This window comes from Platalea leucorodia (assembly GCF_965183815.1).
Source record: "Platalea leucorodia genome assembly, chromosome: 7".
In the NCBI taxonomy this organism is placed as follows: Eukaryota; Metazoa; Chordata; class Aves; order Pelecaniformes; family Threskiornithidae; genus Platalea; species Platalea leucorodia.
Window position 1 is genome coordinate 42,081,260 of NC_138829.1, and position 12,751 is coordinate 42,094,010.

A 12,751-nucleotide genomic window follows, 5' to 3' on the forward strand; every position below is an offset into this window, starting at 1 on the left:
AGTTTGATTTTGTTTGTAACAAACAGTCTTGAAAATGGTATAGCAGAAGCAGCTAAAGTAATAAGGAAAATAGTAATCACTGAAATAAAATGTTAGAATTTGGTAGCACTACAACGCCAATGTATTTGTAAAAACATAGCCCTATATATGATTGCATAACTGAAGTGCCTTATAACTTTCTACTGTGAATTTAAGTATTGTGAAGTTTGATTTAAGATGTTACAAAAATGCTTTTTTCTTAGTAAAAACTTTTTTACCTTTTGAAATATTTTTGAAAACCAAAAATGTTTGCTGAAATAATAAAAAATTGATTTGTGAATAATTGCCACAGGGCCTTACAGAAGTTATAATTTTCTTATTGGTCTTTCTTTGGGTGTATAATTCCTTTAACAACCCAGGTGTTCCTGCAGAAGTCTCTGGTTCTACTGAATCATGGGAAATGCTGTCTAGATGAAAAGAACAGAATAATGAAACACCTGAAGAACAGATCCACTGAAGCAAATAATCCAAATAAAGATCTTTCATTTATTTATTTTCTCAATATTATTTCTCTGAGACAACAAGAAATAGAAGGTTTTATATAACTGAAACCCTGATTTTGTATGAGATTTTTAGAAGGAGCTCGTTTGACATCCTTCCTTATTAGAAAATCTAAATATTATTCCTTAATTTTTATCTCTTATTATTCCCTTGCACAGGGGGTGGGGGGTGGGGGGGGTGGGGGGGAAGAAAAGAAGAAAAGTCCATGATTCCATGATAGTAACACTAGGGGTGACCTTTAGTCATTGCTGTGCAAGTTCGACATTACAGTGTAACAGGTTTTAGATAGGGAACGTTGCAGATGATCAGGCAAGTGACTACAGTAAGAGACGGGTCAACAGTGAATCTTTTGCATATATTGAGATTTAGAGTTTGCACAGATACATAACTTTATTTTTACATGCATATATTTTTATCCATACTTAAAGGATTTTTATTAAATAAGATTATGGTAGAGACCATTTTATGTTTTGCAAAAACTCTTGGCTTCTAGGAGCCATTTCCATTAATTTTTCTACCTTCCCAAGTTTTCAGTATGCAAGAGCTAAAAATGTGAAGCAGAGAGAAAATCAAGAAAAATGGACAAAAAAGGAGAGTAGAAAACAACTTTATCATTGCTTCTTGAAGAATATTTTTTTAAATGCTTCATTTACCATGTAGAAATTTTTCTTACTCTTGACAAGATTTTTTTCATGCAGATTCAGAGCAGGTGAAATTGTAAACAGTTCTTTTAGGATATTTTTGTAACAACCTTCTAATAGCATACATCCTCTGAGACCAACTTTTATCTTGTTCCTCTATCCCTTTTTGGCATGTGTGTGTATATATATATATGTATGTATGTATATAATTACTATCCTTTTCTCAAAGGGCTTATGTTCTCTTACTTTCAAGGTGTTCTAGTTAGCTTGGACATAAATCAGAGGAAGGAATGTAATAGTCGTGAAAATCCTTTTTCTTGCAAATATTTGGCAAGTTTGATCTATGAATAGTATGTAATGAAAGACAGTGAGCTGACAGTGTCATTCGGAATTCTCTTGATGTGTGGATCTGACTTAAAAAAAATATTTATTATGTACGATTTCTGGGAAAGCTATGAAACAGGCTTTTAGGAAAGAATTAAATAAACAGGTGTAATATGTCTCAATCCAGCAAAAGAGCTCTTCCAGTCTTTACTAGAGCTAGACATATTCTCAAGGTTATAAACATGCGTTTGGGTGTTTCTCAATTAGAACCTTATTTCACAGAAACTGTGAAACTGAAATGAGAATAGCTGTTGGCAGAAGTGCAGGGATATATTGTTTTTTATTATTTTTGCTTTCAGAAATTTTGAAAATTAAAACAGTGTGGTCATTCATTGCGGGGGTGAAATGAGTCATAACTTTGTAGGTGTGCAGTGGAGAGAATAATGGAAAACTTCAAAGAAGGTCTTTTAAGACCCTGATCTAGGAAAACATGGTTAGATATGTGAGTAGTTGTATGACTTCTCTCTTAATTATGAAGGAGTATGTTCACTGATACAGCCATTTATTACAGCTTAGTCATCAATTGCCTCTTTGATTTTTTTTTTTTCTCTTGCCAATGATGCTGTCCTCTAATTATTGTTGTCAGAATACTGTTTAACTCTTTAAGCTCTGTTTTTGTTTCTTTATAAAAAAAGAAATCTGCTGCAACAGATGGTTGTTTTGTTTAATCATGTTGGTAGGCCATCTGTTCCCACAGTCAGATGGGAGAAGACAGATTTATCACATCTCACTCAGTGAGAGTGAGACTCACTCGGTTGGTTTCTGTCTCACACAACCTTACAGACTTCTCCCTCACTCATGTACAGTGCTGTAGCATAATTTAGTGATGGGTTGCATCTGGTGTAGGCTGAAAAGCTAGCTGTAGTGATACACTGCAGCCTGGGGAATGGCATGTAGGCTTCGTACCTTCCCTAGGAAGCTTTTCAAGGGCATAGTTGTTCACTGCAGCCTATTACCATCTTCTTGTCCCCCTGCTCCCCAGCCATGTGGCTCACAGGTGTGAGAAAATACTGTTTTCTCGCTGAGGAAAAAGGAACTCAAGGTATCTACAAAGATGTAGTAGGTGTGTATAGCCACACTGGAGTGGTGGAGGAGCATGCTATTTGAATAAGGTGTACAGGCCCTACTTCTGTCCTTTCCCGTTTCCTCAGATTTTTATAAAAGTTAGCTTCCAGAGAATTTATCACACAACTGGAGTTGCTGCTCCGGTTAAAATGGGGTTTCTCTGACCAAACTGAGTGTTGGACATTTACTGAATTTGTCAGATGAAATCTGACTAATACATATTTCTCTGAAGATGTTCCTTCAGCATACCCACAGTGGCTGTAAAATGAATCATAAATATTTGAGATGAGACTTCATTAACTGGAAACTGCAGCAATGAATATACAAAATTTCATCTTGACAAATTTGCTGCAAATCCTTTTTCTTCATAAAATTATACTGTCTGTAATATTGCCTGTCTTACTTAAACAAATGAGTGGAAGGAAAAAATGGAGGAAAAGCAGTGATACCTACAGCTTAGCCCTTGCGTATTTGCAGAAGCTGTAGAGATTTCTTTTAAAATAATTCTTTTAAAACAAATTATTTTGATGAATCCTATACCGTTTTCTTTGTTTAAACAGGCCTATCTTTTTTTAATTGCATGTGGCAGGGAGCTTCCTGAGGAAGCAATAAACAGGCAACCGCTCTTCTGTCACGCGAAGTAAGAATATTCAGAAGCTGTAGGGCCAAGTTTTAGGGTTTTGATGGAGCTATGAGGGCAGCAGTAACAAAAAGTACCCCCAGATCTGTAGCTAGCAGTAATGGTGTTTGGAAAGCAGTAATGGTTTTTCAATTTTTACTTGCTTTTCTCCTATCGCTTCTTTTTTTTTTTCTATTTATGACATTCTGGTAATCCTAAGGGTAAAGAAATTCATGAAAGAAACCTTAGGTGACACAAATCTTACACAGCTTTAGCGGCCACTTGTGACGATCAGCTTTCTCTTGGCTGTAGCTTCCATGGTGTCAGAAAGGCAGGTAAATGGCCTGAGGGACTAAAACCCTACAGTTCCCTGTTCTGTCGCAGAGAGGGGTCATAAGGGGCCCCAGCTTCTCTCCAAGTTGATGAACACAGGTACTGAAATGACAATAAGGTTGCATTCCCCTTCTGTTTCCTTACTGCAGTCTTTGGCTTGCCTTGTTCTCTATTCACCTGGGGAATCTTATGCTTTGACTTACAACTGCAGGATAGTAAGGGGGTTATTTTTGACCAGCCCTCTTCTCCTCCGCGGTTTGCTCCTTGGACAGGAGGAGGCTTTAAAGCAAATTGGCTTAAACCAAGCTGTGATTTTTTAAGTACTACAATTCTTTTATCTCCGCTTCAGTGTAACTGAGCTGAATTTGTCTTTTGTAGCTAAACAGCAAAGATCATATTCTCGAAAAAGATATTCATAAATCAGATTAGTTGAATTACATTTTCTACAACTTTTTAGTAAAAAACACGACCCGCAGGTAACTTGTACTGTTTTCTTTCATGGTGGCAGCTGCAGCTTGTAGAAAAAGAATGGTGGCTAGGAATATTGTCTATAACAAGACATCGGCTTTGCAAGAAAACAAGCTTTTCCCAATCCAAAATGCCTCAGATTTGTAGACATTTAGGCATGTTGCCATGCATGTTTTCTTAAGGAAGAGTGATAGCTGTGATAGGGCTGCATATTTTATGGGAGAAAACTCTTATTTAATTGGGGGTAAAACTGACATTGTTTTTACAGCTGTTGAACTGGTTTTATTAAAGATCTCTAAAGAAATATAACTATCTCTTCTAGTAATTTGCTGGGTATTTAAATGAATAAACCACGGAATTTCATTATCATTGGCTAATTTGCTGCCTTTTTTCTCAGGAAAAGATCATGTCTGCAGATTCATTGGATGTGGAAGGAATGACAGATTTAACTATGTGGTCATGCAGTTGCAGGTTAGTGTATCAAACAGAGCTCAAAGTTTGCTTGTGTGTTTTCATTTATTAGGCAAGCATGTATGAAAATACCAGTAAAATTTTAGAGGATGACAAATTAAAAAAAAAAACCCCAAAGCTCACGAACACATCATAGTGAGCAAACATAAATTGAGCAAGTTCTTATATCTTTATCCTTTGATGTCCTTTCCATAATTCTCTCAGAAAGGAGAAAGTTTGGATCCTCAGAAAGACCTGACTATTGAAAGAGTGAACTGTGATGTCTTCTGAAATAATTCACATTCCTTTGAAGTCTTCTCTTGAAGATAGTCTAAAATATAATATATTAGTCTGTGCATTTTGTTGACTTTTTTGATGAAAGTGGAAAAAATACCCTTTGCAAGTAAAAGAAAACACTTAATTCACTTTACTGAAAGACTTGATCCTGTGAAAAGGGATAAAATAGGTGATTAGCACATAAAGTTATGGGATGATTGTCCTTTATAATCTTGGTGAATATGAATACTGGAAAAGGAATTGTGCTCTAGTTTATACTGTTGGTCATCTGTTATTTTGACAGACCAACAGTTCTGTGATGTTGTGGGGATGCATTTCCTGCATAGTATATTTTTCATCTGTTTGGTTAAGTCATCTAAGATGTACTGTATAATTACTTTTCCTTAAAGAGGTGAGTGTAAAGAAGTCTTTGTGAGCCTTTTCTCAATGGCCTTTTTTCAAGTGTGACACAGATACAACATTAACTAATAGTGTATGTACTAGTCTTCTAATAGAGATTAGTTTGGTCCATGTTATTCAGGAGTAGAAAGATACTAAGATTCATATTTTCAAAAAATAGATTCTAAATTCAATGTTGGAGATACTTGAGGTCATATACTCATTACATTTAGGTGAGATGTGTTATCCTTTAATAGGAAAATAGGTAATGAGAGTATTCTGTGGTTAACCGTGAACAGCTAAAGAAGTAGGAAAACTTTACGCTATCTGTGAATCTTGGTATTAATATTTTTTTTATGCAAACATCCTTTTAATTTGATCAGGGTCGGAACTTGGCAGACCTGCGTCGGAGCCAGTCTCGAGGAACATTCACCATTAGTACCACTCTGCGGCTTGGGAAGCAGATTTTAGAATCTATTGAAAGTATTCATTCTGTGGGATTCCTGCACAGGGACATAAAACCGGTAAGTCTGCCCATTAAATCAAAACAGGCAAGTAATATGTGGTCGTTAGATGGCTGCATAAATAAGAATAGGTTCTATACTAGATGTTAAAATGAAAAAATGAGAAGGGACAGAAAATTGAATGTTTATGCATCAGATAGAGCAGATTGTTTCTATTAGTTAATGTTGGATTGCGACAACAACAACAACTTTGGTCGTTGTCATTGTCTCCAGTTACTTAGGCCACCTTGCAATTTTCTGTAGTTAAAACTTCCAGCTCTTATCTGTAGCATTATGCAATCAAGAGTGTTTGTCATGAGATATGATATAATGAGTTTGGCTAATGGTAATTAATATCTTCACATAATAAATCTAAGAGAATAGATACTATCTGCAGGGTGTATTTTTAAGCACTTCAATAGCAATTTTTTTTGTATTTAATATATTTATAACAAACAAGGAAAGAAAAGACAGACTGTAAGAGAAAACTATTGAATTGTTTTATTGTGCATCTTTATTCTAATAAAATGAGCGTTGTCAAAATGTCATGAGGACAGTGCCTTCCTGATAGCATCACGCTTTTGTTCATGGTATTTTTTTCTGTTTTTTCTTTGAATTTATTCCTGAAATTGCATCAGCTATTTTTAATATTGCTTTATATTAAAAATATCATTAGAACTCTAAACTTTCAAAATTTGTAAATGAGAAAAAATAAGCGGTTCTTGTGTTTTTTAATAGATACAAATATGGCTGGTTATATCTGGCATATGTAGCTAAATTTCCTGTCAGCTGAATGATGTTTACATAAAACCTCTGATAAGTTTCTGTGCATTGGGGAATTTTCATCACTTCTTCCTTGAAACTTTTATGAAACTTGTATTCTCCCTGACCCATCCCCAAGACTTCATTTAATAGGGAAGGGACACAGATGCAGTGAATGTCAAGTGAAATAGGTGAGAAGGAGTTAGCTGGAGCGCAAGATTTTAATGATGAAAACAATTCAAGTTTTGAATGGGAAATGTGTTCCTTTATGGCTGACAGGATGGATTGGGGACATCTTGTTATCTAGCTGTATCTTGGAGTCTATGGGCTCAAATAGGATGGAAATGGAGAATGCTGTTAGGGGATGGAAAAACCCAGAAAATTAAATGTTGAGCCAGGATAAACAGCAGCGTGAGGCAATATATTAGGTTCATAAAAGAAAAAAATTTTCATCGCCTGTAGGAGTTATGTTGTGACTTACACATGGAAAAGATGGCATGATCGCTTTCTAGCGTACAGTTTTCCTGGCTTGAAAATACAAGTCCTTTTTATCTTTTATTATGTATCTTCTAGATAGATTATATTAAAAGCAAGCTTTGTGCTGAGCTGAAATCTTGAAATCCTTGGTTGGTTATTTGCCTCGTGATGAATTAGTCAATGCTGAAATTCTGTTCCATTTAAAAATAATGTTGATCACACTCATTTCAGTTCATGGTTTTGTCTGGTTTTTACACACCTCCTTCAGTGTCAAAGGTTGAGGGAATTTCAGATTTATTTAGAACAGCACTGCTGTTTCACTAAATGGAAGAAGAAAAGTAGTTTTTCTAGAGCTAATTGTGTTAAGCTTCCAGCTTGCTCAGATGTGTAGTTTCAATTCCATTTTGCAGAACTTGTTTTTAGCTTTATCTTTTTTTACATCATGTAATCCATTTTAAGGGGATTTGGTGGGGAGAGACTTGAACCAATTCAGCCAATATGTTCAAACATCATAAATTAACAGTGTTGAAGAATTTTTTTTTAAAGGGCTAACATGGAATGTTAATCTGTAGAGGTAAATAAGAATATTTACTGAAGCTTTTCAGAATGAATTACATCCATAAGTCCTCACTGACATTCCAGCTCTTGCTGTTTGGTTGGTTTTTTGGGTGCTTTTCTTTTTTTTTTTAAACCTGGTTCTTCCCCCTCCCATGAAAAGGAAGAGGCAGTTTGCACCCCTTATTCTGTGTTCCGCGTATATGATATTAGTGCATTTGTTTAGATTAACTTGTTAACCCCTAGGTTGGTAGTTTTTTGAAATGTCCAAATCAAAATATGTGAGTGGGTGACATGATTGGAAAATTCTTGCTAAAAATTAATATATTCTAAGCGACGAAGTAAGATGACAATCTCTTTGGACCATGTAGGCTGCTGTTCAGATATGCTAAGTTGGATGTCTGATTTTCTTAACAATGTTTTCTTCAAATTCAATGGGAGTTTAGTAAAACTGAAAATATGGAATGATGGATAGAGAAGTAGAATGTGGATTTTCTGATTGTGTTACTGCATTAATACATGCATGTGTTAAGTATGTGTGTGTGTATCTATATCTATATATCTGTCTGTATTTGTTTTTTCTTCCTAGTCTAACTTCGCAATGGGACGTTTTCCTAGCACCTGTAGGAAGTGTTATATGCTGGATTTTGGCTTGGCACGGCAATTTACCAACTCATGTGGGGATGTCAGACCAGTAAGATTTTTTTCACAGTTGCCAATTTGATTAATTGAATGTGGTAATATGCTGTCTTTTTTTCTGGAGAAATATGGGAGTTGCATTGAACTGGTAACTGATCTAAACTTGATACACATCATCCCAGATCAGAAATGCCATGTGATTTATTGACTATATTAAAAGATTGGCAGTCAGGAATGAATCAGGTTTCTGATTGTTGGCCTGAGGCCGAGGTGTAGTCTATGATTTTTTTTGTCTGATAATCTGTCTTTTGGTTTGGAAAATCAAGTGACAAATAGGTTTTCATTAAATATCAGAGTAATACACCAGAGCTGAATTTCACTTGGTATTATACATTGCATTAAAAAAAAAAAAAAATCTTTGTAGGAGAAGAAAGTCGAACACTAAACTGAATATATAATCTTCTGAAAGAGAAAGTCTGAATAATTAAAACAGTGATAGGACACTAATTATAATATATAACAGGACATAGTTAAGTGTAGTTGCTGTATTCCCATGTGATGCAGTCTGAAGAAAACTGTAGATAAAAGTGTATCAATGAGGACATTACAATTGTAAGTACAGTAGAGCCTCCCTAATTCACTGGCGGGCAGTCCTTTTGTTAATTTTAAAGTTTGAAAATGAGCAAGTCAGTGCCATGGTACATGGTGATGCTTTAAAGATACGTATTTTCTTTATTAAACTGGTTTAGTTTACATTTTTATGATAATACTGAATGATGCACTAGTCAATATTGTGTAGCATATTTATTAATGTGATGCGATTTAAGTGGTAGAAGCCATCTCTACAGGATTTTCAACTTTGTTTTGCCTAAGCAGTTGGGAAAGTGGCAAATTTTTGTGTGCAAATTATGAGGTATGTGAATTAGTAAGGTATATTAGCGGGGTTCTGCTGTACTCTATTCCTTCAGCCATAATGCTGGACACTGCAATGAAAGCAAAGAGCAGGGGAGACCAACAGAGTGGCTGCTGCTGTTGGAAAGGTGAGCTAAACATTTTAAGTAGTTTTTAAATTTTTTTTATTTCTCAGTGTTCTTGTTGTGTTCTGTATGTTTGGCTGCTTTTAATGTTTTTCTAACTGACCTGTAATTTTGGAGAGAAAACAATTCCCAAGATTCTGTAATTTCTATATATATACACACCAATGGTAATATTTTCAGAAAAAATAGGTGATACCAACAGAAAATTTAATATTTCTGCTATTCCTTCTTTTGTAACAACTCAGCTCTTGCCTTTTGTTTTTCATTGCAGTGCCCTACAATGTAAATGAAGTAATTCTTCAATTTAATCTGTTTAGAATTTTCTGACAGTGTAATCCGTATTAGTAGAGTGGCAGTGAAGGAAAAAAAAAGACAGTAGTTTTATTTGTACTTAATAGTCAGAAATGGCTCTTGTATAGATAGCACCCATACTGTTGGCCTTGCTTACTAATAAAATTATTTAATATTTTCATTAAATATGCTATGTGCTTCTCCTTAAGGCTATCCTTCTTCTAAACTTCATTAGATTTCTTCAGCAGATACTGCAAATAACCTGGAACAATGTAAAAGCATGTTCTCCAAAAAACGTAGTACTCTATTGGTAAGAACCTGTTCCTTAGTTAAGGTTGATTATTAGATTTTTATGATAAGCCTAATTTTCTGTATGCCTGACTTCTGCAGAAAGCATCCAGTCCCACTGAGATTCTACATATCATCCCTGAGTCCTTGAATCTCCACAATGTGTTCTAAAAGAATCAGAAGAGTTTTGGAAATTACAGTATCAGGTTTTAGTCCCTTGGCAGTTTTGTATTTTCCCCAACATTAAGGAATTCCTGATGGCCATAAATCTGTTTGTTCAACTCAAAAAGATGGAAGAGGCTTATATGGATACTGTTGAAAGCAGAAAAGTTTCACAGGACTGTATTTCCCTCCAGAAATCATTGACCAGCATCACTGGCTAGCATATACATTCCAACAGGTGGAGACAGAAAATCAAGTTAGCTTCCAGACTGGTAGAGAAGAAAGGTGTTGTGTAGTTCTTTGACAAAATGCAACTTAGACTGGCAAGGGGTTTGAAACTAAAAGGCAATTACAAGAATAAATTATCATCACTTTTGTAGTATAAATCTTCTTGTTAATATAGGTAGTATTCACTTGACTGAAGTTGAAACAAGAAGTTGAAAAGAGGTCCTTATGGTGAGGAAGGCTGCTTTGTTTTCTGAAATCAGGTCAAGAAGCAAAGAGGAAATGAGAAATTTATCAAACCATTAAGCTACTCAACATTAGACTGTTAGTTAATTCCAGTACGTTGTACCAAGACAGAGGAATGCAGCAGAATTTCATACAACTTCAGTGTGAGGTGTTCTTGTTTCAGATCTCTTATAAAAAGAGGAATTATAAAACTTGGGAATCCATGGTTTTATTCCAGTATTTGACTGAAGTATGTGCTGGTGGCTACTGATGTGTTCAACCATCCATTCAGACCCTTCTGCATTGCTGTTAAGCCTGTGCTTATTCTAGTCTGAATCTTTTCATTTGTTTCTCCTCTCTGGTTTCCTTTCTACATCCACCTCCTCATATGGCTTTGCTTCCAGTTAGACTAATTTTTCTTTGCAGTTTTGGTGCTCACTGGAATAGTACAATGCAACCAAGTGAAATTTTCTTCACTCTCAATTTCTTTTCTTTGCACCACAATGAAACCTGAAAGGATTCGGAAGGAGTGAGAGAAAAGAAATTCAGGCTTTTGCAGCTCTGGATTGAATTATGCCTCATGACAGAACATTTGAAGAATTTAGATGCCTGATTCAAACAAGGCTGTATTGAGTTTGTGTGAAATTTAGTTTTTCAAAAGTTCAGGCATAATCAGTTTTGGATGGCAAGTAGAATATTCCTTGAGATTATCATGATACACTCTCAAATCCCTCCTTGTGTGTCTTCATTCCAAGGCACGCTGGGGATATAGGCTTCCTACAAATTACTGTGGGGGTTAATAAACAAAACAAACATTTGTTTCAGCTGCATTCAAGAACAGTTTGAAACGATTTGCTGAATTAAAAGCAAGCAGCTACAAAAACAGTCATCTAACATGAAGAATTTCAGCTTAAATTGGTAATAAGCAGAAAGTTTCAAGCGGCTGAAAGCAGGATCTTATATGGAAAGTAGTGGCAAATATTTAAGTATAGATTTTACTACAGGTGCCATATATGAAATGTTAACAGTGAAGTTCACAAACAGGCAGCAGGGCTAATGAGTCTGGCGAAATTTTGGTGAAGTTCCAGCAATATTCCAGTAGAAAATGTTTATGCTTTAAAGCAGAAATGAAGATACATTCAGGTTAGAGAACTTAAATATTTTTGGTACTATCTGTAGTGATTACTTTTTTTATTTCACATTGTTATTACAGTAGTTACCAAACATACCTGTTTTCATTACAGAAAATGTGTTGATGACACAGACACTTTCCTAGCATGGACTTGGTTCTTCCTCATCTTTTCTATGGTGTATAGACCTGTTCTGAACATCAGTTTCTTCATGTGCACTTACCTGTCTGTAATACTCCAAATCATAGCCTATGGAATTAAGCGTCCCACGCATCATATTAATTTAATTGCAGGGTTTTAATGAGTTATCATAGACATCTTTTGGGCGAATTTTACAGTACCATTTGATCTATTTGTGTTCACTGCAGTCTGTTTTCCTGTCTTGCTGCCATACATTTCTACCTTCCCGAAATGGCTGCAGAATTAAGTTAAAAGCAGCTCTATCTTCTGTGATAAATTAAATTATTCTCTAAAGTAAATAGATGTTATTACAGCAAAAATTGCTCCAAGGATTTTTGTGCACTATAGGCAAACAAAGCCTGTGTTTAAGTACAATTTGTATTTCAGTTCAACTTGACTGTAATCTTATCTTTTTATCCTTTGTGGGAGCACTGATTTATTGCATTCTCATTTGGTTGTTGTTTATTGCTAGAGAGAAGTTTTAAACATTTGACACATTAACTAGAATAAGAATGTATTTTAATCTATGATTTACTATGAAATAAAATAAGGTTTATTTCACTGTTTTGTTTCTTCTGCTATTGTTTACCATAAGTAGTGTTTATGAGCATAGTGTTGTGAAACAAAGTTCACAACAAATAAAGCTACTCTGGTTCAGTCTGCCTTGAAAATAGTAGTGGCTCATATATTAGTAAGTTGAAATTATTTTATTTGTTAAAAAATATGTATCAATTAAAGTAAGTTATCTAGGAGCCATAATATAACCAAGCTTGCAAAGAAAATTGCGTAGGTAGATTGGTCTACAATTGAAAGAAAATGTTTAGCTTGTCTTTACTGAGAGATGTTTGCTTCCAGAATTTTAAAATGTCTGTAGTTATGCTATCAGAACTAACTTATAGCTTCTCCCATGCCCATGTGATAACAACATACCGTCTATTGACATCTTCTTTTCCTGTGCTGGCTTTTCTTCTCAACGTTACTAGCTTTCATCTTCTGTGATTCCTGTCGGCTTTCTCTCCTTTTCTCAGTCCATTAATACAAGTCTTAAACCTGCATCCACATAGTTTCTGCCTCTTTATCTTTGGTGACAGTCTTCCTTTAT

General features: G+C 35.1%; 1 protein-coding gene across 1 annotated transcript in view; it reads left to right on the top strand.

Annotated features, from left to right (window-relative positions):
• TTBK2 (tau tubulin kinase 2) overlaps positions 1-12,751 on the top strand; it is a gene marked incomplete at both ends in the record, with an annotated part of 71,791 nt that overhangs the window by 6,524 nt on the left and 52,516 nt on the right. Inside the window, 3 exons of the mRNA XM_082316851.1 lie at positions 4,448-4,521; positions 5,559-5,699; positions 8,062-8,166. Of these exons, the coding sequence (XP_082172977.1) occupies positions 4,448-4,521; positions 5,559-5,699; positions 8,062-8,166 (320 nt within the window). The remainder of the gene's footprint in view (positions 1-4,447; positions 4,522-5,558; positions 5,700-8,061; positions 8,167-12,751) is intronic.